The sequence below is a fragment of the Meles meles genome, chromosome 8 (genome assembly GCF_922984935.1).
Source record: "Meles meles chromosome 8, mMelMel3.1 paternal haplotype, whole genome shotgun sequence".
NCBI lineage: Eukaryota > Metazoa > Chordata > Mammalia > Carnivora > Mustelidae > Meles > Meles meles.
The window spans coordinates 41,685,247-41,711,755 of NC_060073.1; the positions used below are offsets into that span (position 1 = coordinate 41,685,247).

General features: G+C 40.2%; 1 protein-coding gene across 2 annotated transcripts in view; it reads right to left on the reverse strand.

Moving 5' to 3' along the window:
* The window catches only part of NELL1 (neural EGFL like 1), an 860,623-nt gene that overhangs the window by 334,702 nt on the left and 499,412 nt on the right, over window positions 1-26,509 (reverse strand). For both annotated transcript variants that reach the window (XM_046016014.1, XM_046016013.1), the window contains exon 14: window positions 5,387-5,509. In XM_046016014.1, coding sequence (XP_045871970.1) covers window positions 5,387-5,509 — 123 coding nt within the window. The remainder of the gene's footprint in view (window positions 1-5,386; window positions 5,510-26,509) is intronic.

Here is a 26,509-nt window from a genome sequence, read left to right on the forward strand (position 1 = left end):
GAAAGATTATACAAAAGAAAGGCAAAAGTTCTATATAATTTATTTTTATATTTTTATATTTTAGTGCTTTTAAACAGAAGACTTTTCCCCCCACTCTCACTTTACTCTGGGCTGTGACAATTTCATATCCAGGCCTGCCAGCAGATTTCTCTTGCTTGCAACCAAAGGAGTCCTAACTAACACCTCATAATGCCTTTCGCATGCCTCGATGTTTCAAATAATTTTTTGTAAGCCTCTTTCACATGAGATAACACTATTTTGTAAATAGTTACATCAGGTCAGAAGCATCTGTTACAATCTTTTTCCCCACATTAAATGGTGACGTCTCCAGTGACCTTGTCTTATTTGTCTTTACTCTTTTGGTGACCAGAACTATGCTCCAGACACAGAATTCACGTTTACTCTATGTCTGAAAAATAAATGTCAATATTATCAGTCATTAAGATAAGAATGTTCTCGGGGCACCTGGGTGGCTCAGTCATTAAGTGTCTGCCTTCGGCTCAGGTCATGATCCCAGGGTCCTGGGATCAAGCCCCGCATCAGGCTCCCTGCTCCATGGGGGGCCTGCTTCTCTCTCTCCCACTCCCTCCACTATGTTCCTTCTCTAGCTGTTTCTCTCTCTGTCAAATAAATAAATAAAAATCTTAAAAAAAAAAAAAAAAAGATAAGAATGTTCTCAAGGATCATCACATCTTATCCAGCTCTAAGGGACAGACAAGGGAGAAGGCCCTGTCTTTCACCTCCTGACAGCTGCCCAGAGCCCAACTTCAGATCCAGGTTCATGCAGAACTGGGAAAGCAGATCAACATTCCCACAGACAGCCCCACCCCGCAGATCATGTTGTGCAAATCAGATCTGAAACAGTTTGCCAGTGTTTTCTCCATTTAACCCCAAACTTTTAGCAACAAATTTTGCATAGATTCAAAAGTATTTTAGTCTGTTTATCAAAAATGGGAGCAAATTAAAAAATTATACATTGCCATTGTACTGTCTCTTCCCTTGCTGATTTTACGATCTCTAGCTAGAAGAAAACAAACAAACAAACGACTGTTAAATGATGAATGTCCAGGGAAGAAAAGGAAGAAGAAGGCGAAAAAGAAGAAAAATGGAAACAACGAAGGAAGGGGACTAAAGACAGTAGCACTAATCAGCTTAAAGTGGATCTAGCTATGTCTTATTCAAGATTTACCTGTGAGCTGGAACAACGCTATCAACCTCCCAGGGATACGGTGGGAAGTAATGAGGTAACATATGCAAACACACTCAGCAAGCCAGCTCGCACGTATTTTGTGACTGTTGAAGCTGAACAGGTACTTACCACCCACATGAAAAAGAAAATAAACAACAACAACAACAACAACAAAAAACCAACAACCACCTTCCCTGGGCACTGGCCACCAGGAAAGCTCATCTGAATGAATTCATACCAATTAGTATTGTTTGAGAACTTGCCACCTAGCGTTTTGCTTGTGCATGTTGTTAATGGTGTTTATTTCAATATGCATTCAATATGTACTGTAGATGCAGACAGTTCCATGAACACAACCATCTCTAGAAGAGCTTTTATACGTTAAAAAAAAAAAAAAAAACAGTTCAAGGGCACTGCCTTTAAGAGACTGTCTTCCACTCAAGGTCCTGGGATCTAGTCCAGTGCTGTGGTGGGGTGGGGGACCTTCCAGCTCAGCGGGGAGCCTGCTTCTCCCTGTGCCCTGTCCCCTGCTCCTGTGTGCTCTCTCTCTGACTTAGAAGGATCTTTGCAGGGCACTCAGTCAGTTCGGTGTCTCTCTTTTTTTTTTAATTTTTCAATTTTTTTATAAACATACAATGTATTTTTATCCCCAGGGGTACAGGTCTGTGAATTGCCAGGTTTACACACTTCACAGCACTCACCATAGCACATACCCTCCCCAATGTCCATAACCCCACCCCCCTCTCCTGACCCCCCTCCCCCCAGCAACCCTCAGTTTGTTTTGTGAGATTAAGAGTCACTTATGGTTTGTCTCCCTCCCAATTCCATCTTGTTTCATTTATTCTTTTCCTACCCCTCAAACCCCCCACATTGCATCTCTACTTCCTCATATGAGGGAGATCATATGTTAGTTATCTTTCTCTGATTGACTTATTTTGCTAAGCATAATACCCTCTAGTTCCATCCACGTCATCGCAAAAGGCAAGATTTCATTTCTTGTGATGGCTGCATAGTATTCCATTGTGTATATATACCACATCTTCTTTATCCATTCATCTGTTGATAGACATCTAGGTTCTTTCCATAGTTTGGCTATTGTAGACATTGCTGCTATAAACATTCGGGTGCACGTGCCCCTTCAGATCACTACATTTGTACGGTGTCTGACTCTTGACTGGGGCTCAGGCCATGATCTCAGGGTCATGGGATCAAGCACCCAGTTGGCCTCCACACTCAAGAGGGAGTCTGCCTGAGGTTCTCTCTCCCTCTGCCCCAACTCCTGCTCCCTCTCTCTCTTGCTCTTTCTCAAAATCCTTAAAAAAATCAGTTCCAGTTGTCTAGTTATTCTTGTCTAACTCCCTCTGTAAATGTTTCAGTTGCAGTTGGAAAAGTTAACTGCACACAGCGTGCTCTGAAACTGAGACACAAATTTGGGTACTTCATTCAGAAGGCGGAGGTTCAAGCCAACTCATCAACCACCCCCTCTCCTTCTCCTCACACACTGCACCACCGCTGATACTGTTTTTACATTTTACAGCATTTGATATTTTAAAAACACACTGATACATATACACTCTTTTAAGAATTCTTTGCAATAACATTGTTGGAAAAACACAGATGGTGATGTTAACCTATTTTACTATGTAAAAATATAGAAGTTACAACTCACCAGCAAGAAAATCTTGTCTAAGATTTCCTTGTCTTAGACCTTGTCTAAGACTCTGTAAACTCGTGGTCCAGTTCTGCAACTACACCGCACTGCCCCTGCCAGGCAACATGTATAAAACATGAGATTCTCCCCATCTTATTGATGGCCACACAAGGGACCGGGAGAACCACCTTAAACAAAATTACTGTCCTTCATTCTTTACTTTCAAGACTGTGGATACCAGAAACGTTATTGGAACTCACATTTTTTTTATAATCAGACTTTCAGACTCCACAAAGGGGAAGCTACTGCTCATCACAATGGCACGCGAAGGTTTGGCAAACACAGACTCACTGAACTAGTGTAATTAATATTACTTTATGAGGTAACATAATCTGAAAAAAAATGCATTGAAGTCAAATCCCTATGTGCTCCTCACACTTCTAGCATTAGCATGCAACTACCAGCAGCAAGCTTGATAATCCATGGAATTGTATTAATATTTATATCTTTTTGTTTCACTTGGGAAGTATCTTTAGCCTTCTTTTAAAATTCATGTAAATTCCCATTGTAAAAATGCAAACAACATTGAATTCATTGAGGTCAATGTTCTTTGCTGCACAGACATATCCCCATGGACAATAAAATGAACAGTTTGCAGGTTTCCGGTCTCTGCACATTGACATAAAAGTATGCATATAGGTATTTGTAAATAATAATTAGACATGTGATGATATTATAGGTGTTGTCCTATAGGTCTATTTTTCTCAAAAACATGTGTCAGTGTATATACATACATCGAGTTTTAAACCTCTGTACTCTATTCCACGAAATGACTTGTGACATAAATCATTCCACTACCAACATATTTTGGTGGTTTCTGGCTTTCAGTGAATACAAACTATGCAGCAAAACATCACTGTAGTGCATATTCCTCCCCCTCACAACATGTGCCTTCTCTAGAACACATTTCCGCAGGTAAAAATCGATGGAATCGAGAGAATCCTGACATTACTCCTCAGATTACCTTACACATGGATAGATTTTCTCAAATTGCCATTAAAAAGTTTCACCAATTTACACTGTCATGTAAATAAATAAAAAACAAATCTGTTTACCCCAACCTCATCAATGGAGCATAAAATCAAATTTTTAGAAGATTTATTTGAGAGAGGGAGAGCGCACTAGCAGTGCGGAGAGGCAGAGGAAGACGGAGAATCTTAAGCAGGAGCCACACTGAATCTCAAGCCCCACTTGCCGCTCCATCCCAAGCCAAATCCTTAAGCCAAAACCAAGAGTCAGATGCTTAACCGACAGTCACCCACTTAGTGCACTGAGAATAAAATCAATTTTTAAAAATTCTCCCCAGTTGAGCACACGAATATGGTCACTTGGTCACTGCACATTATTTCTCTCTCTTCATCAGCATGTCTTCTCCACAGAGGAGGGCTGATAATATGCTGTGTGTCCTTGGGCAAGTTACTTAACCTTTCTCACCTCTAAAATGGGGATGATAATTAAAATAATACCAAACTCTCAAAGGATTATTTCCTATTTTTTTGTACATTTTGCCCCTTTTTCAATATAATGTTGTCACTTTCCTCTTTGGTTAATTCAGTAAGTTAACACATATTTACTGAGTGCTTACAATGTGCCAAGCATCGTTCTAATTGCTGAGGACAGACCAGGAAGGCAAAACTAAGTTAATTGCTAGAGAGTTTCCATCCCCATGGGGAGGCAGACAATACTGAAGCAAAGATGTAAATGTACAATGTTCTGTCATGTTGTATTAGTGAAGAAAAAAAAATTTAGGGCATGAGGCTAAGAAATCTAGGGGTGCTATTTTAGGTTGGCCAACCAAAATTTCTATGATAAGGGGACTCTTGTGTAGAGACCTGAAGGAAGTAAACACCCAGGCTGAAGGGACAGTAAGTACACAGTCCTGAGACAGGAGTATGGTTGGTGAGTCTGTGAAAAAGTGGGAATAACATGTTGATTGTAGAAGGAATGAAGGGGAAAGAAAAGAGAAAGACAGCTGAGAGGAACCAAAGACCACGTTCTGAATGTTCTCATAAGCCATCAGGAGCAATTTAAATTTTATTCTAAAGGCAGATGGCAGCCAAGGAACTACCTCTGAATCGCTCAGGACACAGAGAGAGACTTGACGTCTCCTACCCAAGCACATACCTCGAGGATGGCCACGGGCAGCTCCCACTTGTCCTCTGAGCTTTGCTCAGGAGCAAAAACCCACATCAGCAATCACAGTGTCCCTCACAAACTCAGGCTGAGAGGCAAAGCCAAACCGAACCACACACAATCATGGAGCTATGTCCCTGACCCAAAGGCATACCGTCTGCATTCAATCCAAAATGTAGATGTAAAGCATTTTTCTTCTTCTCTGATGCACAGTGCCCTCACCAGACGATAGACCAGGAATGGAACCCTGGCCAGGCTCAGCTACCACCATGGTGGAAAGGGTCTGCCATGTGAGTACCGGGAGCCCAGGCAGGGAAGCTGCTCCCAGCTCCCCCCTTAGGCCGCAAGCCTACCTCTGCAGATGGTGCCGTTGCCCACGTAGCCTGGTTTGCAGGTGCAGCTGTGTCCCTGGACAGTGTTGGTGCAGATGGCGTTCTCATCACAGTTGTGCTGCCCACTGCCACATTCATCGTGCTCTGTTTGCAGGGGGAGAAAGAGAGACAGATATCTTTTCCTAAGTTGGCATCACAAGTGTTGGAAAAGTAAGCTGGGACTCACCATATAAGAATGACACGGGTGACAGGGACCAGGGCACCTGGGTGGCTCAAGAGGGTTAAGCCTCTGCCTTTGACTCAGGTCATGATCTCGGGGTCCTGGGATCGAGTCCCGCATCGGGCTCCCTGCTCAGGGGGAGCTTGCTTCCCCCCCTACTCTCTGCCCGCCTCTCTGCCTACTTGTGATCTCTCTGTCTCTGTCAAATAAATAAATAAGATCTTAAAAAAAACAAAAATGACAGGGACCACCAAGTATGGGGATCTTAACTATGTACCTGGCAGCTTCTGTGCCTAGTGAGGTTGGAATCTCAACAACTCTACAAGGTGGATGTCATTGTCCCCACTTTGCAGGCAAAGAAACTAAGGGTCCGAGAAGCCAGTGTCTTAGTCAGGCAAGTCGCATGATTGGCAAGTGTTGCTCTAAGGGCATTGCCTTTTCGATGTCCTGCAAAAGGTTTCTATAGAGGGTCCAAGGCAGCGTTTCTCAACAGGGGCCAATTCTGCATCCCCTTCCCACTGGAAACATTTGACACTGTCTGACGATATCCTTGGTTGTCACGGCTTGGGATGGGGTGCTATTAGAATCTAGTGGATATAGGCCAGGAATGCTGCTAAGCATCTTACAGTACACAGGAAAGCCCAGCACAAGAAAACATTAATTACATTACAATAAAAACATCAAGAGCACCTAGGCTGGGAAAACTTCCTCTAAGGTTAAAGAAGGAAAAACAAATAAATCCCACACGTGAGATTCCATGGTTTCTCTGAAACTGAAGAGGAAGCCTCCGTTAATATAACTTGGCAAAGAAGCATTTACTAACAAGGAATTTCAAAGAATTCCATTGGTCACAGGAAATGCTGGCAAGCATGGGGTTGGGCAGAATCAAAAGGGATTTACTCTTATGACCTCTCCTCAAGGGCCTTCAGCAGGGCCCTGAACTCCAGCTTTCTGCGTAGGCCAAGTTCATAGGGGTCAGCATTCAACCCCCTGGGTTGATGCCTGATAGGTAATCACATGGTTGTATATTTTCAAAGAGCTGTGGCATCCTTAACCTACAAGATGTTGGAGGATGTAGATCCAACACTTTACAAAATGGACTGAAAGATTCCAAGTTAGAAATCTGGATTTCACACATAATGACACTTTCCTGTCATAATCAGGAACTTGAAGTAGTTATCCAAATGGCTACTCTGTAAAGAACAGTATCAAAAGTTTAGGCCTTGAGCGCCTGGGTAGCTCAGTGGGTTAGACCTCTGCCTTTGGCTCAGGTCATGATCTCAGGGTCCTGGGATCGAGCCCCTCACTGGGCTCTCTGCTCAGGAGGGAGCCTGCTTCCCTCTCTCTCTCTGCCTGCCTCTCTACCCACTTGTCATCTCTCTCTGTCATATAAATAAATAAAATCTTTAAAAAAAAAAAAGTTTAGGCCTATTCCCTTTAACATCTGCTAGTATAACTTCTTAGACATTTTAAGAAGTATAACTTCTTAGACATTTTAGTAAGAAAATTCAAATAGATTTATTTAAGTCCCAAGACAACATAAAACAAGAGCTGAAATCCCAGCTAGAAACCTCCCCAAAATAACACTAACTGAAAAACACTAAACATTCAATAGTTTATAAAGGGTCCTGTTAGACCAATGTAGCAATCAATTGAAATATCATTGATCTTCATTAATTTTTATCCTAACTTTTCTAACAGAGACCCAGTAATGAGAAAGGTTGGATTCTACAAAGCAGGGCTGTTTTAGTCACCCGTGTACAATTACAGGAGAACACACACGAGCATATGACTCTTGATGCAACACCTTGGATTTAAAAAAAAAATTTTTTTCTTTCAGCCTTAAGACCAACCCAAACGGTCAGTGAGAAATGTGCACGGGTTAGCAAGTAGGGAGAAGAGAAGATTTATGACGACTCGCTTCTAGTCTGTGCTAAGGTCATCTCCAGCACACTCGAGCAACAGTATAACCGCATGGATGTCAGATCAAATTTGCAGACCTATGAAGCACCTAGTATACGCAGGTACGATACCAGAGGATGTGGGGCACACAAAAAGTCTAAGAGTATTGACTTCAACACCCAAGTTTCAATCCCTTATTTAAATTCGTTTAATAATTATTAGGGTCTGTACTGGGAATACGAAGGTGAGTAGATATGGTCTCAGCTCACGTGAACATTTTAATAGAAGCCACCAGACGTCAATACACAGCTAAGCAGAACACAAGAGAGAAGTGATGAGGGCTGTAAGCAGGTGACCTTGTATTTTATCAAACAGAATATATTTTAGAATGAACGGGGACTCTGCTGATAATCACACTGGAATAACAGGCCTGACTCAGAATAACCCACGCAAGGCGGCACGTGTGGTGATGCTAGGTAGGAGGAATCAAGATAAACTGAAGTCAGAGTCCCTGCGGGGGAAGCAATTTCTGCTAATAGGGAGAGTCTTCCTGCAAAAGATAGTATTTGGGGGCGCCTGGGTGGGTCGTTCATTAAGCATCTGCATTCGGCTCAGGTCATGATCCCAGAGTCCTAGGATCGAGGCCCGTATTAGGCCCCCTGCTTGATGGGAAGTCTGCTTCTCCCTCTCCCACTCCCCCTGCTTGTGTTCCCTCTATCGCTGTGTCACTCTCTGACATAAATACATAAAATATAAATACATAAATACATAAAATCTTTAAAAAAACTTTTTTAAAAGGTAGTATTTGAACTGGTCTTTTAAAAATGGCCATGGTTTTCTCAGTCAGAATTGTCCATGAAGGGAAGAACAGGTGAAAGAAAGGTATGGTTTTATGCAACATCCCAAACGTCTGGTCCACCCTCACTTACCTTGTCTTACACCCCCCACCCGCCGCCAAGCTTTGTTAAGGTGTAATGTAAGTTATTCAAAGTGTTCAAAGTGATGATTTCTTAAATGCATACATCATGAAACGCTTTCCCTCGTCAAGTTAATCATCACATCCATTCTACCTGATCTTCTAATTATTTTTGAAGGAAACCCTCTTCTCTGCTGAGATGGCACCATCAATAGCCTGCAAAGGTAGTTAATTCCTACCTCTCTCCAGTTTGTCATAGTTTCCAGTGCTCAATATAGAGTCTCCCAATGTAGCTGGGCTATCTGTGCCCCTGCCCAGCTTCAAACACCACTTTATGCCCATTCTCTTGCCATAAAAGCCGTATCTGCTCTCCATACCACATAAATTTACCATCTCGGAACTATTACCAAATGTGGTCTCTGGAGGCACTCACATACATGGCGATGTTTGTGATTTTTATCATTAAAGTTTTACCTGAGTAACTTTGAAGAGAGAAACTGTAGCATATTTTATATAACCTTCACTTAGTCTATCATTACTTCACATAATGGTCCTGAGCCTACAGAGTGCCAAGCATTGAGCTAAATGTTACACATACATCATTTAATTCTATCAATCATATGAAGATGGCTCATTTTGTAATAAAGGAGTTGAAATAAAGAGACATTCGATAACCTGCCTAATGTCACAAAACCAGTAAGTGGAGGAGCTCGGAATTGGGACACTGGGCACCAGAGTGACTACATCACTGAGCAGTTAGAAGCAAATCTGGATATGGTTGAAGTTAAACCAAGTCATACGGAAGGGATTCCATAAAGCCAGAAAGGAAGAAGTTCTTCTTCTAAACTAGCCTCAAATTCCCGCTGAAGATCTGACTTATCTTAGACAGAAATAACGGTAGAAGAAATGGTCTCTAAAAACATCAAATTCCCTTCCAGCGGTTGGAGATGCTGCCAAAGGTGTAGGACAAACACTTGGAGAGGTGACGTGACAAAGCAGTTGGAAGCACAGACTCCACAACCATGGAGCCTGCGTTAGAGGACCCTAGTTTTGCCACTTACTAGCTATGTGAACTTAAGTTATGGAGATAATCGGTGTCTTAGTTTCCTAAGGTGTAAAATGTGGATAATAATAGAAACTATCTCCTGAGGTTGTTGTGAGGATTGTATTAGCTAATACAGGTAAAAGGATTAGAGCACAATGCAACTAGCACATGCTCCATAAATGTACGCTATTTTATTACTGTTATTACTATGACCCTCACTACTACAATTATTTGTCAGCAGACTCAATTGTTGGATAGTACTCAAAATTGGTTAAGAAAACATCCTCTTTCCTTTATAGGCTTGTAGTTCAGGCAGAAAGGCAATTTTGACAGGATTTTGAAGATGATTAAATAAATAGTGAATTTTGGAACACTGAAAAAATAAAATAAAATAAAATTTAAAAAATAAAATAGGGGAGAGTCAAGATGGCGGGGAGGTAGGAGGAGGCACCATTTCAACCTGTACCCCAAAGTGAGCTGATTACCTACCAAAGAACTCCGACCACCCATGAAATCAGCCTGAGATCAGAATTATACACGTCTGGATCTCTACTGGAGCAGAAGACGCCAGTGGCAGGTAAAGCAGACTGGGAACATCGGACTGATATCGGAAGATAAACAAAAGGGGGAGGGAGCCACCAGAGGTGACCGATTGGAAAGTAACACCCCAACACGAGAGTGCTCTGTGTCTGGGGACCAGCATTAACTTGGAGTCTGGTTGAAAGCACTCAAAAAACAAACAGCAAAGGATCGCGGTGCGGGGGTGTAATAGTGGGAACCTGGGCGGTTAGGGTCAGGGACCTAAGTTCCCGGACCCAGGACAGCCTCCCCTGGTGCGGAGCCAGAGAGAGTGCGGCGGAGAAATCAGGTCTCCGTCCCTGAGCCGGAGAAATCAGGTCTCCGTCCCTGAGCCGCAAGTGCACCTGAACGCCAGCGCGCCCGAGAACGAGTGGGGTCTGGCTCCGGTGAGGGGCTGGGAGCCTGGCCTGACGGCAATCCTGAAACACGCGCGTCCCACACCCTCCCTTGGGATAGGTGCTCATAGGCGCTAGCCTGGAGCTCTGGCAGCCGGAAAAAACAGACATTCCCAGCCCGGGACAGCGGGAAAATCTCAGTGCGCGATCTCTGCTCCGAACCTCTCTGGCGGTCTGGACAGCCACCGCTGCCCTGGTTTTGGGCACAATGAGGAGCTCCTGCATCCCCAGGGACAGTGACTCAGAACCAACTCTGCCAGCAGCTTTTGCAAAACAGTCTGAGGCATCTCTCTGAGAGGGAGGTTGGGGTGCTGTTTGCTCTCCTCTAAACCTCCAAAAACCATCAAAAGCTGTCAAGGCGAGAGAAAGCAGATGAAAGAACATAAAAACCCCCAGAGAACAAAAGGCTGAAAAAAAAAAAAACCAAAACAGTTTCCTGAAAAAAAAAAGAGCTCACCCCCTTGAGGGGAGTGGGAGGACCTAAATCAGGGAACATCATTGTCTGAAAACCCACGTGGCAGGCCCCTCCCCCAGAAAACCAACCAGGAAGGAAGAAAAAAAAAAAAAAGACTACAAGAGAACAACCACCACTACTTCATAAATACAACTTTTATTTTTAACTCTTTGCCAATATTCTGGTTCTTTTTTTTTTTTATACATACACATAATTTTTTAACCTATTTACCATCACACTGAGATGTCCAGTACATCAAATTCTTTAATAACCTTCTAACCTGAACTTTTTGATACATACACCCGTGTTTTTCTTTTGTTTTTCTATTTTTTTTAATTCTTTTTTAATTTTAACTTAGTTTAGTCTAGTTTATTCTTTTTTTAATTTTTATTTTCTACTATACATATAGAGTTAAACTTCAAGGTAATCCCCTTTCCCCAATCAATGCTACCCCTATAGGCAAACCAGTTTCTAATCCCCCTGTAACTTAGGAAAGTTGAGTCCCTTAACAAAAACATCAAGATACCTTCAGGAAGAATCAAAATAACCTTCCTCACCCACACTGAGAATCTATAACCATTCTCCCAATTTTTCCTTCTGTCAGTGTTTCTGTGAATTTGTGTCTGTCCTGAAAATATATAAATCTTATACTTGGGGTTCTTTCTGAGGAGGTTTTTCCCTTTTTTTTGCTTATATATACATATTTTTTTCTCTTGTCATATACTTTTATCACTCTTTTTGTCTGTCTGTTTTTGTTTGTATACTCCACAAATCTTACCTTGTGGCCCATTTGGGCTGAGCCTTCTCTTGTATCTTCCCTTTTTTCCCTATCTCTCTCTCTTTTTTTTTTCCTTTTTTCTTTCCCCTTTTTTTTTCTTTCTTCTTCTCTATTTCTTTTTCTTTTCTTTTTTCTCTCATTTGGGTGGGGAATCTTGATTGCACAGAAGCGTTCCAGGGTGCACATTGACTACACCACAATCGATAAGTCCAGCTGCATCTGTTTAGTCATCTCTTACCAAAATGACTAGGAGGAGGAATACCCAACAGAAGAAAAATACAGAGGATGGGCCTTCTGCAACAGAACTAATGGCTATCGACATAGACAATATGTCAGAAAAGGAATTCAGACTAACAATTATCCAGGCAATAGCTAGGTTGGAGAAAGCCATGGATGACCAAACAGAATTGATTAGGGCAGAACTGAAAGCCACCAGGGATGATGTTCACAATGTTAGGGCAGAACTGAAAGCCACCAGGGATGATGTTCAAAATGCTCTCAATGAGTTCCAATCCAATCTAAACTCTCTAAAAGCTAGGGTAACTGAGACAGAAGATAGAATTAGTGATCTGGAGGACAAACAGATAGAGAGAAAGGATCAGGAGGAAGCCTGGAACAAACAGCTCAGAAGCCACGAAAACAGAATCAGGGAAATAAATGATGCCATGAAACGTTCCAACGTCAGAATTATTGGAATCCCTGAAGGGGAAGAAAAAGAAAGAAGTCTAGAAGATATAGTGGAAGAAGTTGTCTATGAAAATTTTCCCAATCTCACGAATGGAAACAACATTCATGTACTAGAGGCAGAAAGATTTCCCCCCAAGATTTTAGATTCTCGAAAGTCCTCACGGCACCTTATAGTTAAAATGGGGAATTATGTTTCAAGAGAGACCCTCTTAAAAGCAGCTAGGACAAAGAAGCTTCTTACATACAGAGGAAAGCCCATTAGAATAACGTCAGACCTTTCCACAGAGACCTGGAAAGCCAGGAAGGGCTGGCAAAATATATTCAGAGTACTAAATGAGAAGAACATGCAACCAAGAATACTCTATCCAGCAAGACTGACATTTAAAATGGATGGAGAGATAAAGAGTTTCCAAGACCAGCAAGGCTTAAAAGACTATGCATCCACCAAGCCGACACTGCAGGAAATATTAAGGGGGGTCCTATAAAAGAGAAAAAATCCTAAGAATATCATTGAACAGAAATATAGAAACAATCTATAGACAGAAAGACTTCAAAGGCAACACGATGTCAATAAAAACCTATCTCTCAATAATCACTCTCAATGTGAATGGCCTAAATGCGCCCATAAAACGACACAGGGTTGCAGATTGGATAAAACGACAGGACCCATCCATATGTTGTCTACAAGAGACCCATTTTGAACCTAAGGATACACCCAGACTGAAAGTGAAGGGATGGAGAAGCATCTTTCATGCCAATGGGCCTCAAAAGAAGGCCGGAGTAGCAATTCTCATATCAGATAAATTAGATTTTAAACTAAGGACTATAGTCAGAGATACAGAAGTACACTACATAATTCTTAAAGGTACTATCCGCCAAGACGATCTAACAATTGTGAATATCTATGCCCCCAATATGGAAGCACCCAATTACGTAAGAAAACTATTAATCAAGATAAAGAGCCATATTGATATGTATACAATAATAGTAGGAGATCTTAATACGCCTCTCTCAGAAATAGACAGATCATCGAAGCAGAAAATTAATAAAGAAATAAGAGCATTGAATGAAACATTGGACCAGATGGACCTCATAGACATATACAGAACATTCCACCCTAAAACAACAGAATACTCATTCTTCTCAAGTGCACATGGAACCTTCTCCAGAATAGACCACATACTGGGTCACAAAGCAGGACTCAACCGATACCAAAAGACTGACATTATTCCCTGCATATTCTCCGATCACAATGCTTTGAAACTGGAGCTCAATCACAAGGAAAAGTTCAGAAGGAACTCAAACACCTGGAAGCTAAAGCCCACCTTGCTTAAGAATGCTTGGATCAACCAGGAGATCAAAGATGAACTTAAACAATTCATGGAAACCAATGAGAATGAAGACACCTCGGTCCAAAATCTATGGGATACAGCAAAGGCGGTTCTAAGGGGGAAATACATAGCCACCCAAGCCTCCCTCAAAAACATTGAAAAATCCAGAATACACCAGCTGTCTCTACACCTTAAAGAACTGGAGAATCAACAACAAATCAAACCAACTCCACATGCAAGAAGGGAAATAATCAAGATTAGAGCAGAGATCAATGAGGTAGAAACGAGAGATACAGTAGAACGTATCAATGAAACTAGAAGCTGGTTTTTTGAGAGAATCAATAAGATCGATAAACCATTGACCACACTAATCCAAAAGAAAAGAGAGAAAGCCCAAATTAATAAAATTATGAATGAAAAGGGAGAGATCACAACTAACACCAAGGAAATAGAAACAATCATCAGAAACTATTACCAACAGTTATATGCCAATAAGCTAAGCAACCTAGATGAAATGGATGCATTCCTGGAAAGCTACAAACTCCCAAAATTGAACCAGGAAGAAATTGACAACCTGAATAGACCGATATCTAGTAATGAGATTGAAGCAGTGATCAAAAACCTCCCAAAAAACAAGAGCCCAGGACCTGACGGATTCCCTGGGGAATTCTACCAAACTTTCAAAGAAGAAATAACACCAATTCTCCTGAAGCTGTTCCAAAAAATTGAAGCAGAAGGAAAACTTCCAGACTCTTTTTATGAAGCCAGCATTACCCTGATCCCCAAACCAGGCAAAGACCCTACCAAAAAGGAGAATTTCAGACCAATATCACTGATGAATATGGATGCAAAGATTCTCAACAAGATCCTGGCAAACAGGATCCAGCAGCACATTCAAAAGATTATCCACCATGACCAGGTGGGATTCATCCCTGGGTTGCAAGGTTGGTTCAACATTCGCAAATCAATCAGTGTGATAGAACACATCAATAAGAGAAGAGAGAAGAACCACATGGTCCTCTCAATTGATGTAGAAAAAGCATTTGACAAAATCCAGCATCCGTTCCTGATGAAAACGCTTCAAAGTATAGGGATAGAGGGAAAATTCCTGAACTTCATAAAATCTATCTATGAAAGACCCACAGCAAATATCATCCTCAATGGGAAAAAGCTTGCAGCCTTCCCGTTGAGATCAGGAACACGACAAGGATGCCCACTCTCACCACTCTTGTTCAACATAGTATTAGAAGTTCTAGCAACGGCAATCAGACAACAAAGAGAAATAAAAGGTATCCAAATTGGCAAGGAAGAAGTCAAACTCTCTCTCTTCGCAGATGACATGATTCTTTATATGGAAAACCCCAAAGACTCCACCCCTAAACTACTAGAACTCATACAGCAATTCAGTAACGTGGCAGGATACAAAGTCAATGTACAGAAATCAGTGGCTTTCTTATACACTAACAATGAAAATACAGAAAGGGAAATTAGAGAATCGATTCCATTTACTATAGCACCAAGAACCATAAGATACCTGGGCATAAACCTAACCAAAGAAGTAAAGGACCTGTACTCGAGGAACTACAGAACACTCATGAAAGAAATTGAAGAAGACACAAAAAGATGGAAGACTGTTCCATGCTCTTGGATTGGAAGAATAAACATTGTTAAAATATCTATACAGCCTAGAGCAATCTATACTTTCAATGCCATTCCGATCAAAATTCCACTGATATTTTTCAAAGAGCTGGAGCAAATAATCCTAAAATTTGTATGGAGCCAGAAGAGACCCCGAATTGCTAAGGAAATGTTGAAAAACAAAAACAAAACTGGCAGCATCACGTTACCCGATTTCAAGCTTTACTACAAAGCTGTGATCACCAAGACAGCGTGGTACTGGCATAAAAACAGACACATAGACCAGTGGAACAGAGTGGAGAGCCCAGATATGGACCCTCAACTCTATGGTCAAATAATCTTCGACAAAACAGGAAAAAATATTCAATGGAAAAAAGACAGTCTCTTCAATAAATGGTGCTGGGAAAACTGGACAGCGATATGTAGAAGAATGAAACTCGACCATTCTCTTACACCGTTCACAAAGATAAACTCGAAATGGATAAAAGACCTCAACGTGAGACAGGAATCTATCAGAATCCTAGAGGAGAACATAGGCAGTAACCTCTTCGATATCAGCCACAGCAACTTCTTTCAAGATATGTCTCCAAAGGCCAAGGAAACAAAAGCAAAAATGAACTTTTGGGACTTCATCAAGATCAAAAGCTTCTGCACAGCAAAGGAAACAGTCAACAAAACAAAGAGGCAACCCACGGAATGGGAGAAGATATTTGTAAATGACAGTACAGACAAAAGGTTGATATCCAGGATCTACAAAGAACTTCTCAAACTCAACACACACAAAACAGATAATCATATCAAAAAATGGGCAGAAGATATGAACAGACACTTCTCCAACGAAGACATACAAATGGCTATCAGACACATGAAAAAATGTTCATCATCACTAGCCATCAGGGAGATTCAAATTAAAACAACATTGAGATACCACCTAACACCAGTTAGAATGGCCAAAATTAGCAAGACAGGAAACAACGTGTGCTGGAGAGGATGTGGAGAAAGGGGAACCCTCTTACACTGTTGGTGGGAATGCAAGTTAGTGCAGCCACTTTGGAGAACAGTGTGGAGATTCCTGAAGAAATTAAAAATAGAGCTTCCCTATGACCCTGCAATTGCACTGCTCGGTATTTACCCCAAAGATACAGATGTAGTGAAAAGAAGGGCCATTTGTACCCCAATGTTTATTGCAGCAATGGCTACGGTCGCCAAACTGTGGAAAGAACCAAGATGCCCTTCAACGGATGAATGGATAAGGAAGATGTGGTCCATATACACAATGGAGTATTATGCCTCCATCAGAAAGGACGAATACCCAACTTTTGTAGCAACATGGACAGGACTGGAAGAAATTATGCTGAGCGAAATAAGTCAAGCAGAGAGAGTCAAGTATCATATGGTCTCACTTATTTGTGGAGCATAACAAATAACATGGAGGACATGGGGAGATGGAGAGGAGAAGGGAGTTGAGGGAAACTGGAAGGGGAGATGAACCATAAGAGACTATGGACTCTGAAAAACAACCAGAAGGTTATGAAGGGGCAGCAGGAGGGGGGGGGGGGTGGGAGGTTGAGGAACCAGGTGGTGGGTAATAGGGAGGGCACGTACTGCATGGAGCACTGGGTGTGATGCCAAAACAATGAACACTGTTATGCTGTAAATAAGCAAATAAAAATAAATAAATAAATTTAAAAAAAAAAAGATTTGATTAGATTAAGATATAAGATTTTAAGATTGAGGATCACTAGGTGTTTTTTTAAAATTTGATTATTTCTGGATGTTTTAATTTTTTCATTTTGCTTATTTATGGTTTACTGTTTTTCTGTAATGAGTGTCCATTTCTTTTATAATAATTTTTAAAACTGGGTAATTATGTGAAAAGAAAAGGATAGAAGAAAAGGTATTAATAAATTCTGAATTCACTGGAATTAAACTGTAGCTGATCGTTAACAAATAAATCATAAAGTCCCAGTAAAAAAAAAAATAAAATAAAATAAATAAAATAAATTTAAAAAAAGAGAGAATAGCTCTTTGAAGACCCAAACAAGTATTTGATTACATTCAATTATGGTCCCCAAGAAACAAGACTATAGATTGGGAAGGTGAAGGATGTATGTTTGTAATTGTTGATGTATGACCTGAGTTTGATTACGGTATATTTGGAGTATCCACCCTCGTGGAAAAAAGAATAATGATTGTGGTGGCAGGCTGTTTCTCCACTGATGATGACAATTATTGGTATGCTGCTAGTATTTACTGAGCACTCATGAAGCACTGTCATTATCACATAGGTCTTTTCTCCTCCTCCTCTTCCTCCTTTTCCTTCCACAGAAGGGCGCAGAAAGGCTCTGATCTACCTCTGTAACACTGCAACCAAATGTAATCAATAGCCATTATCCATTAACATCTTATTTTCCTTAGTGGACTAATCAGGACCCAAAGAAGACACTGAAATGGTCACTCCAGCTGCAAATGTTACATGTCTGTGGTCTGGCTGGCTTGTGGCTTTTCTTTGTCCAAAGTAGTCTCTTACCTCTTTTACAAAATTGTTACAAAAACCCCACTGGGAGATGCCAACTGCATCTCACCAGTCACATTTCATAGATGAGGAAACTGGAGTCTGAAGCGCCTAAGAGGTATAAGTACATAGATAATATGTTGTATGTCTGGAACTCAAACTCCTCTCCAGCTCCTCATCTCTTTTCCTGTGTTCTTTCCAAAACTATACTTTACGGTATGATCCAAAGGAATTTCTAAAGTGTTAGCCACAGTGACAGTATGTTTTTACTTTTTAAAGGGAAATAGTCATAGATTTAAAGAAAGTTGCAAAAATAGTACAAGAAGTCCCATTACATACACTTCACCCAGCTTACCCCAAGAGTGTCGAAGTATATAGCTATCGTAGAACGTGGAAGCTAGAAAACAGACATGGGTATATTATCATTAGTAGTCTATAAGCCTTATTCAGTTTATACCAGTTTTTAAAATCTACAACTATTTTGAGGGGTATGTATGTGTATGTAAGTGTATAGTTGTAAGCAGTATTATCCTGTGTATAAGTTCAGGTAACCACTGCCATAATCAAGCTATTTTTTCTTTGTTTACACCTACTTACCACTTCCCAACATCCACCCATCCCCAGTCCCTGTCCCTTGTCAGCTACTTATATGTTCTCCTTTCTATAGGTTTGCCATTTAGAGAGTGTTGTATAAATAGAATCAAACATAAAGTAAATTTTGAGATTAACTTTTTTCACTAGACGAAATACCCTTGAATTCTATTCAGGTTGTTGTACATGTCCATAGTCCACTTTTATTTGTTGGGGCGAAGTATTCCACTGTAAAAATGCATCAGGGTTTGTTCAACATACACACATTAAGGGACATTTGGATTGTCTCCTGTATTTTGCTACTATGAATAAGTTTCCATGAACATCTGTATGCAGGTTTTTATGTGAACATATATTTTCATGACTTTATTCTTTGATTTCTTTCATTAGTATTTTGTAATTTTCAACATACAGATCCTATACATGCTTCGTTAGCTTTATAACTAGTATTTCATCTTACGTTGGAACCACTGTATATAATATTATTCTTTTAATTTTGGTTTCTACATGTTGGTTGCTAGCTTATAGGAATATAATTGATTTTTGTGTGTTGATATCATAGCTTGTGACATTGCAGAACTCATTCTATATTTCTTATAGATGCCTCACAATTTTCTACATAGACAATCATGTCATCTATAAATAGAAATAGTTTAATTTCTTTCTTTCCGACCTCTATGCTTTTTATTTCCTTTTGTTCCCTTATTGTGTGGACTTCCAGAACTATGTTGCACAAAAGTGGTGAGAGTGAACATCATTGATTTATAATTAATCAAAGCGAGAAAGCATTCTATCTCTCCTTATTAAATATTATGTTAGTTATATCTCATAATATCTTGTCAGTACAGGGCAGAGGTTCAGCTCCTTAGTGAGCTCTGCTAACAGTGAAGTTGGGAAAGAGTAGTGGCTGTTAACCTTGCCTTCCAGTGCTTCGTTCAGTCTCCAAGCTGCTGGGTGGAGTGGAGGCCAGGTCCATGTTCAACTCCACTGACACTACTACAGGGAGGGAATCAGCAGGTTCCCATTGACAGATGGCTCAAGTAGAGTATATATTTTCAAAAAAGTTTTCTGTTCGTTCTGTTAATCCCCCTTTTCCGTAGAAGAAGTAGAGTTGGCTCGCTTGGAGCTTTTATAATATGTGCCTACTGCTGGCTTGGGACTGCAGTCTTCTTCAGCTCCTCAACTAGGACATATGAGATGCACAAATAAAATGGGGAACGTACTCCTTGTGGCTTCTCAAGCTCCAAAGTTTTCAGGTAGTTTACTTTCCCTTCACCTTGCAGAGTCTTCCTGACTATTTGCTGTGTTACGTCTAAGGGTTTTCTTTTTGTTGTAGGAGAAAAGGCCTGGCTGGGAAAAATGGGGCCAGTCCATCTTGGTCAGAATTGAAAGTCTTCCATATATTTAATTTCTAAGAAATTCGTCACTTTCCTTCTCTGCTTTTTTTCTACATAGCATTAATAATTGGGATTTTTCATAATTAACACTCACTGAGCATACTATGAGCTGGACTCTGCTCTAATGTGTTATACCATTCATATGACTTAAGAATTATTATCATCTCTATTTTCTATATGAAGAAATAGGAACGGAGAGGTTATGGCCCAAGGTTATAAGGTAGCAGATTCAAACCAAGGCAGTCACTGTCAAACCAGGACAGAAGAATTAGAGACATGTCATTGTTAGTCATTCTTGAAATCCCTTTCTCCCTTAATCCCTTATAACAAATCCATCACCAAGTCTTGACTTTTCTAAGTATCTCTCAAATTCATTCCTATATCCCAATTTCCACTGCCATCACCCTCATCCAAACCACCGTTATCTCACCCACAGCTAAGCTGCTGTCATTAACTTAGGTGTCGTAGTTTCTTAATGGATCTTCCCCACATTCAGTACTGCCCACTTTTAATTTATTCTTCCTACTACATTTAGCGCAATCTATTAGGAATTCAAATCTGATCTTGCCATTCCTGCTAAAATTTTCCATCCTTTTACCTTTGATGTCAAAATGTGGATATTGTTACTATGTCCTCCTGGTCCTGGTCCCCTCACCGTTTCACCTCCACCTAACTGCCTAGCAACATGTTGTTTCATTTTCATGCCTGCTCTGCTCAACCGCACTGCCTTTACTTCCTTCCCTCAGGTCAGGTACTTTCACATGTCCTTCCCTCTCAGCCAGTTCATGCTTGCTTATCCCTGTTGTGTCAACTCGGTCCTCACATCCTCAGTAAAGAAGACCTGATTTTCTTGGTGTGTAAGTTTCCCCTGAAACCTACTCATACAACACTCAGCACTTCTCCTTCAAAGGGGTAACCAGTTGCAGTTCTACATTAATTAATGTATTGGTATTTTTACTAATACCTGCCTTTTCTACTATAGCATAAATTGCTTGGGGAAGTATCTCAAATTATCTTTCTTTACTTTAGATCCAGCCCTTAGCAGAACTTTTGAAACTTAGTCTGTGCCTAATATTTATAAAAGGAAGGAAGGGAGAAAAGGAGCGAGGGAGAAGAGAGAGGGGAAAAAAAGGTAGACAAAGAGTATGATTGCCTTTAGCATTAAAAGTTGTAGAGAGGTCAAGGAGAAATAAGACGACGAAAAACATAATTGAATCAGACGGGTGAGGGAAACTTTGAAGAGCTCAAAAATGAAATACAGCTGGCACTGATGTGTTGATGTATTTATCACAGAGACTTTGTGGGAGGAGGAGAAAGTGATGTGGTTTCAGGAGCTCTCTTTGAAGCATGCCATTTCTTTCATAAAGAATTGCGAAGGATTCTGAGATAACCTAAGCCGTGTAAGAAAATATTCACAAATCATTTATCTGACAAGTGACTTGATTCAAGCACATACAACTCAATAAAAAGATATCCAACTCAGAAAATGGGAAAAATATTTAAAGAGACATTTCTCCCAAGAAGACACACAAATGGGTAATGAGCACATGAAAAGATGCTCAGAATCATTAGAAATTATGAACATCCAATGCAAAAAACACACTGAGATACCATTTCACACACGCTAGAATCAAAAACACAGACAAGTGATGATAAGAAGGTAGGGAAACTGAATCCCTTCTACATTGCTATTGGGAGTCTAAAACACTTCAGCCACTTTGGAAATTACTTTGGTAGTTCTGCACACTATTAAACATAGGGCTACCACATGTTCCAGCAATTTTACTCTAAGGTATATATCCAAGAGAAATGAAAACATTTGCCCACACAAATAGTTGCAGAGAAATATTCATATAAATGTTATTCATAATAGCCAGATGGTGGAAACAACTCATGTATTTATCAACTGATGAATCCATAAAGAAAATGTGGTATATCCGTACAATACTATTTTTGCATGTTATTTTATATTATTCAGTAATAAAAGAGAAGGAACGACTGCTATGTGCTACAACATGTACCATGCATGAACCTCAAAAACATTTTACTAAGTGAAAGAAATAAGTCATAGGAGACTGTGTGTTGTATAATCTCATTTACATGAAATGTCCACAATAGGCAAATCTATAGAGACAGAAAACAGATGAGTGGTTATCTAGTACTAAGCTTGAGGAAATGGAGATTAATAGTGAATGGGCACCAGTTTTCTTCTTGGGATGGTAACAATGTTCTAAAATCTGGAAAACAGCATGGAGGTTCCTCAAAATGTTGAAAATAGAACTACCCTATGACCCAGCAATTGCACTACTGGGTATTTACCCTAAAGATACAAACATAGTGATCCGAAGGGGCACGTGTACCCAAATGTTTATAGCAGCAATGTCTACAAATAGCCAGACTATGGAAAGAACCTAGATGTCCATCAACAGATGAATGGATAAAGAAGATGTGGTATATATACACAATGGAATACTATGCAGCCATCAAAAGAAATGAAATCTTGCCATTTGCAATGACGTGGATGGAACTAGAGCGTATCATGCTTAGTGAAATAAGTCGATCGGAGAAAGACAACTGTCATATGATCTCCCTGATATGAGGACATGGAGAAGCAACATGGGGGGGTAGGGGGATAGGAGAAGAATAAATGAAACAAGATGGGATTGGGAGGGAGACAAACCATAAATGACTCTTAATCTCACAAAACAAACTGGGGGTTGCTGGGGGGAGGTGGGATTGGGAGAGGGGGAGCGGGCTATGGACATTGGGGAGGGGAGGCAAACCATAAGAGACTATGGACTCTGAAAAACAACCTGAGGGTTTTGAAGGGTCAGGGGTGGGAGGTTGGGGCAACCTGAGGGTTTTGAAGGGTCAGGGGTGGGAGGTTGGGGGAACAGGTGGTGGGTAATGGGGAGGGCACGTTTTGCATGGAGCACTGGGTGTTGTGCAAAAAGAATGAATACTGTTACGCTGAAAAAATAAATAAAATGGGAAAAAAAAAAGAAATTAAAAAAATAAATAAATAAAAAATAAAATAAAATCAGATTATAATAATGGTTGTGCAATTCAAAATATACTTAAAACCACTGAGTTGTACACATTAAGGAGGTAAACTTTATGCTATTAAAACCATATTTCAATAAAGTTTTTAAAAATTATTAACACTTATCTCACTATCCATGCTCTAGGATAAGGACGTAAAGACTCGTCAGAAATCATTCGCAGATGAAATGTTCTTTTGCAAATGGGTATAAGGAATGTTAATTATTTTGCTAACATCCTAGGAATATGCCATATGACCTTAACTGAAAATACTATTTATTTTACAGTAATATTTGGGGGGAAGGAGAAAGTAATTATGTGTGTATGCATCAATTACGAGATGATCCTTACTTTCCTAAATGTGAAAACTGAAAATCTATGCTTTAGGCCCAAGGACGTATGTTACTTACAATCTAAAATGGTGCTTGAATTGCTTGATTTCAAGGAACATCTTTCAAACTCAAAATAAATATGTCTCAAAGCTCCCCATTTGCTGGAATGGACAGTGAATCTCATTCATTATTTCGTTACTTTCCACTCCTACTTTGGACTTAGCAGGATTGCACTATGGTTCTCAGGATTGTAGACAAAAGTTCCCGAGTAGACTGAGTTGCACATTGGTTATTACCATAACCCATAAAAAGGCAGCTTGAAGTCCTGCTGACTCCCTGCTGATTCCGTGCTAAGTTCATGCCAAGATCTTCACCAAGAGTGGGTATCCTAATATCACGGACCCGAGTCTTTAGCTACACCACAAATCCATTCTCCTCAGTGGAACCGGTCCCACGCTGGGAGACACTCCTTTAAGAACTTACAGGGCGGCAGGGGAGTGGGGGGGTTGGGAGGTTGAGGGACCAGGTGGTGGGTAATGGGGAGGGCACGTACTGCATGGAGCACTGGGTGTGATGCCAAAACAATGAACACTGTTATGCTGTAAATAAACAAATAAAAATAAGTAAATTTAAAAAAAAAAAAAAGAAAAAAAAAAAAAGAAACAAACTGAGGATTGCCGGAGGGGAGATGGGGGGATGGGGTAACTGGGTGATGGACATTAAGGAGGACATGGAATATCATGAGCACTGGGTGTTATATACAGTTGATGAGTCACTGAACTCCACCTCTGAGACTAATAAGACATTATTTGATAATTAATTGAATTTTTAAAAAATAAATTAAGTTTAAAAAAAAAAAAAAAAAAAAAAAAAAAAAGAACTTACAGGTCTCCATCTTCTGGCTCCTGAGTATAGCAACTTTAACTCAGTCCCTTTTGACCTCTTCATATACCAAACCCTATAATCCCAGCTCATTCTACTATAATTTGGTCTCTTCGAAAATATGTATTACCTCTGTCCATAGGCAAAGAGGCACTGGGTCTCCAGAACTGGCAGCTGTCCTTCACTCAAAGCCCTGAGTAGGATTATGAGCAGAGCAGGCAGGTGGATTACAGAGAAAAGGTGGGAATGAGTAGAAACTAGTTCCCATCCCTTTCAATTTTCCCACAGCAGTAAGAAATAAAACACAAAGTAGAAATTCATTCAAGTGCTTTTCTTTTTTTTTCAAGTGCTTTTCTACTTGGATATGTGGTATTATATATTAAATATGGCAGGTTATGTACAATGTATATTGATCATTTATATGTATTTGATACATAGGAAGTCTATAAAATGTATGTTAAACTATTACCAGTGGTTTACACTCAGCGGAGTGTGAATAGAGGATAAATACAAGATATTTAAACTATTTTAGTCACTTCTGAATTTTTCTTGTACAACAAACATATATCTTTTATTACTAATCAACAGGGTTTTTTTAAATAAATGAATAAAATGGTTTCAGATTTATCCAAGTTTGTACAGAAAAAGCAAAGCTTTGGAGACTGAACAATCTGCATGCAAATTCCAGCACAGGATGGAAATCCTAGAGAGACTGGGTCTACTGTCCATGATCCAGTTTCTGTGTGAACAACAATGTGGACAATACCAAGACTAAAGAATAGAAAACTTGGCTTATTCTCTGTTTCCTCAATCTGAACAGACTCTCCTACAGAAGAGATGTTCAAAAAATGCTTATATAATGAACACTCATGACAATAAACTTTGCAAACCACTGGATATCATTTTGGGGCATATAGGAAGTACTCCAAAAATGGCAGAGACCATGACCACCATCATGAGCAACATCAACATCACCACAGCACAATGCTGGCCAGTATTTTCCATGAATCCTTCCTCAGTAATTATGGGAGGATTTTACTAGGAGCTTTGCTATTCTCCTCTATGCCCCAGAGGCCCTGGGTCCAAGCCCAGCTTTGTCATTTGCTCACTCTGGGATCTAACCGAGTGTACTTAATGTCCCTGAGCCTCAGTGTCATCACCCAAAAATGGAAACAATAAGACACACCACGCAGAGCTGTTGGAAAGATTAGCTGAGAAAGCATGGAAAAAGTGTCTAGCAGCACACCAACGAAGTAATATGGATTCAGTAAATGTTAATTTTGCTCCACAGGAATTTAGAAATGCATCATTAAACTACAAAACTGATGAAGAACTGAACTGTTCTCCAGTGTCTCTGGGCTTCTTTGAAAACACTTGGTCCAAAAGAAATAGCCAACATGAGAATGAAACAAGCAAAACTGTTGTTTGACTTTGTTTTTATGTAATGGTCATATAAGCGTCCTCAAAGTGACGCTTTTTCTGAGGGCCTTTGACTCTCCACTGTGAAGAGGATGGCTTGTGAATATTTTTGATTCTACAACTACCCGAAGGAACTCTGAAGAAAAATGTCTAAATGTAAAACACAGCAAGAAAAATAGTGCTGTATTAATGTTTCTCTTTTTCATAGAAGTTTGCCTGTTCCTTTCAGGAGGCTGGGTATGAATATGTTGTTCTTTCTCTTTCTGAAGCAAGGGGATGGTACAGAAAAACAAAACAAACTGGATCAAGAAAGACTCTTTTCCTCTCTTCTAATCAGTGATTGTGACTCCTTGCTTTGGGGGTCTCATTTGACTTACCAGGTCCCTAAGAAAAAGAGGCTGGAATCAAAGGAAAAACCAGAACCTTGAAAAATATGCTAGTCCTAGTCCCCTGCTTTCCAAAATGCTTCTTCAATTTCTACTGAAATCGTCCTCCATATCCCGCTGCTGGGGGGGTTGACACAGGATTTCTGCACATGTAGTAAGTTAAGGTGAGGACATATGCCGTTAAGTGGGCCCCAAATTCAATGACTGGTGCCCTTACAAGAAGAGGAGACACATCAAAAAGGAAAGAAGAAGTTCATGCAAAGACAGAGGAAGAGATTAGAATTATGCAACCACAAGTCAAGAACACCAGGAGTTACCAGCATCTCCCCTAGAGCCTGTGGAAACAGCCTGACCTTAACTGATTCCTTCATTCTGGATTCTGACTTCCAAAATCCTAGGAAAAGAATTCTGTTGTTTTAAGCCATCTAGTGGGTGGCACTTTGTTATAGCAATGCTAGAAAACTAATATACCAACATTGCATAGAATTTTTCACAACCTAAGTTGCTGAGAAGACACTGAGGGGCCAAGTCCTCCTGATGCCCTTCATGGTTTTCTAGAGAAGAGACACCAGAGGATCGAGGGAAAAGGTACGTATAAGTCTGTAATGAAATCATTTGACTGTGTTTCAGTTGGG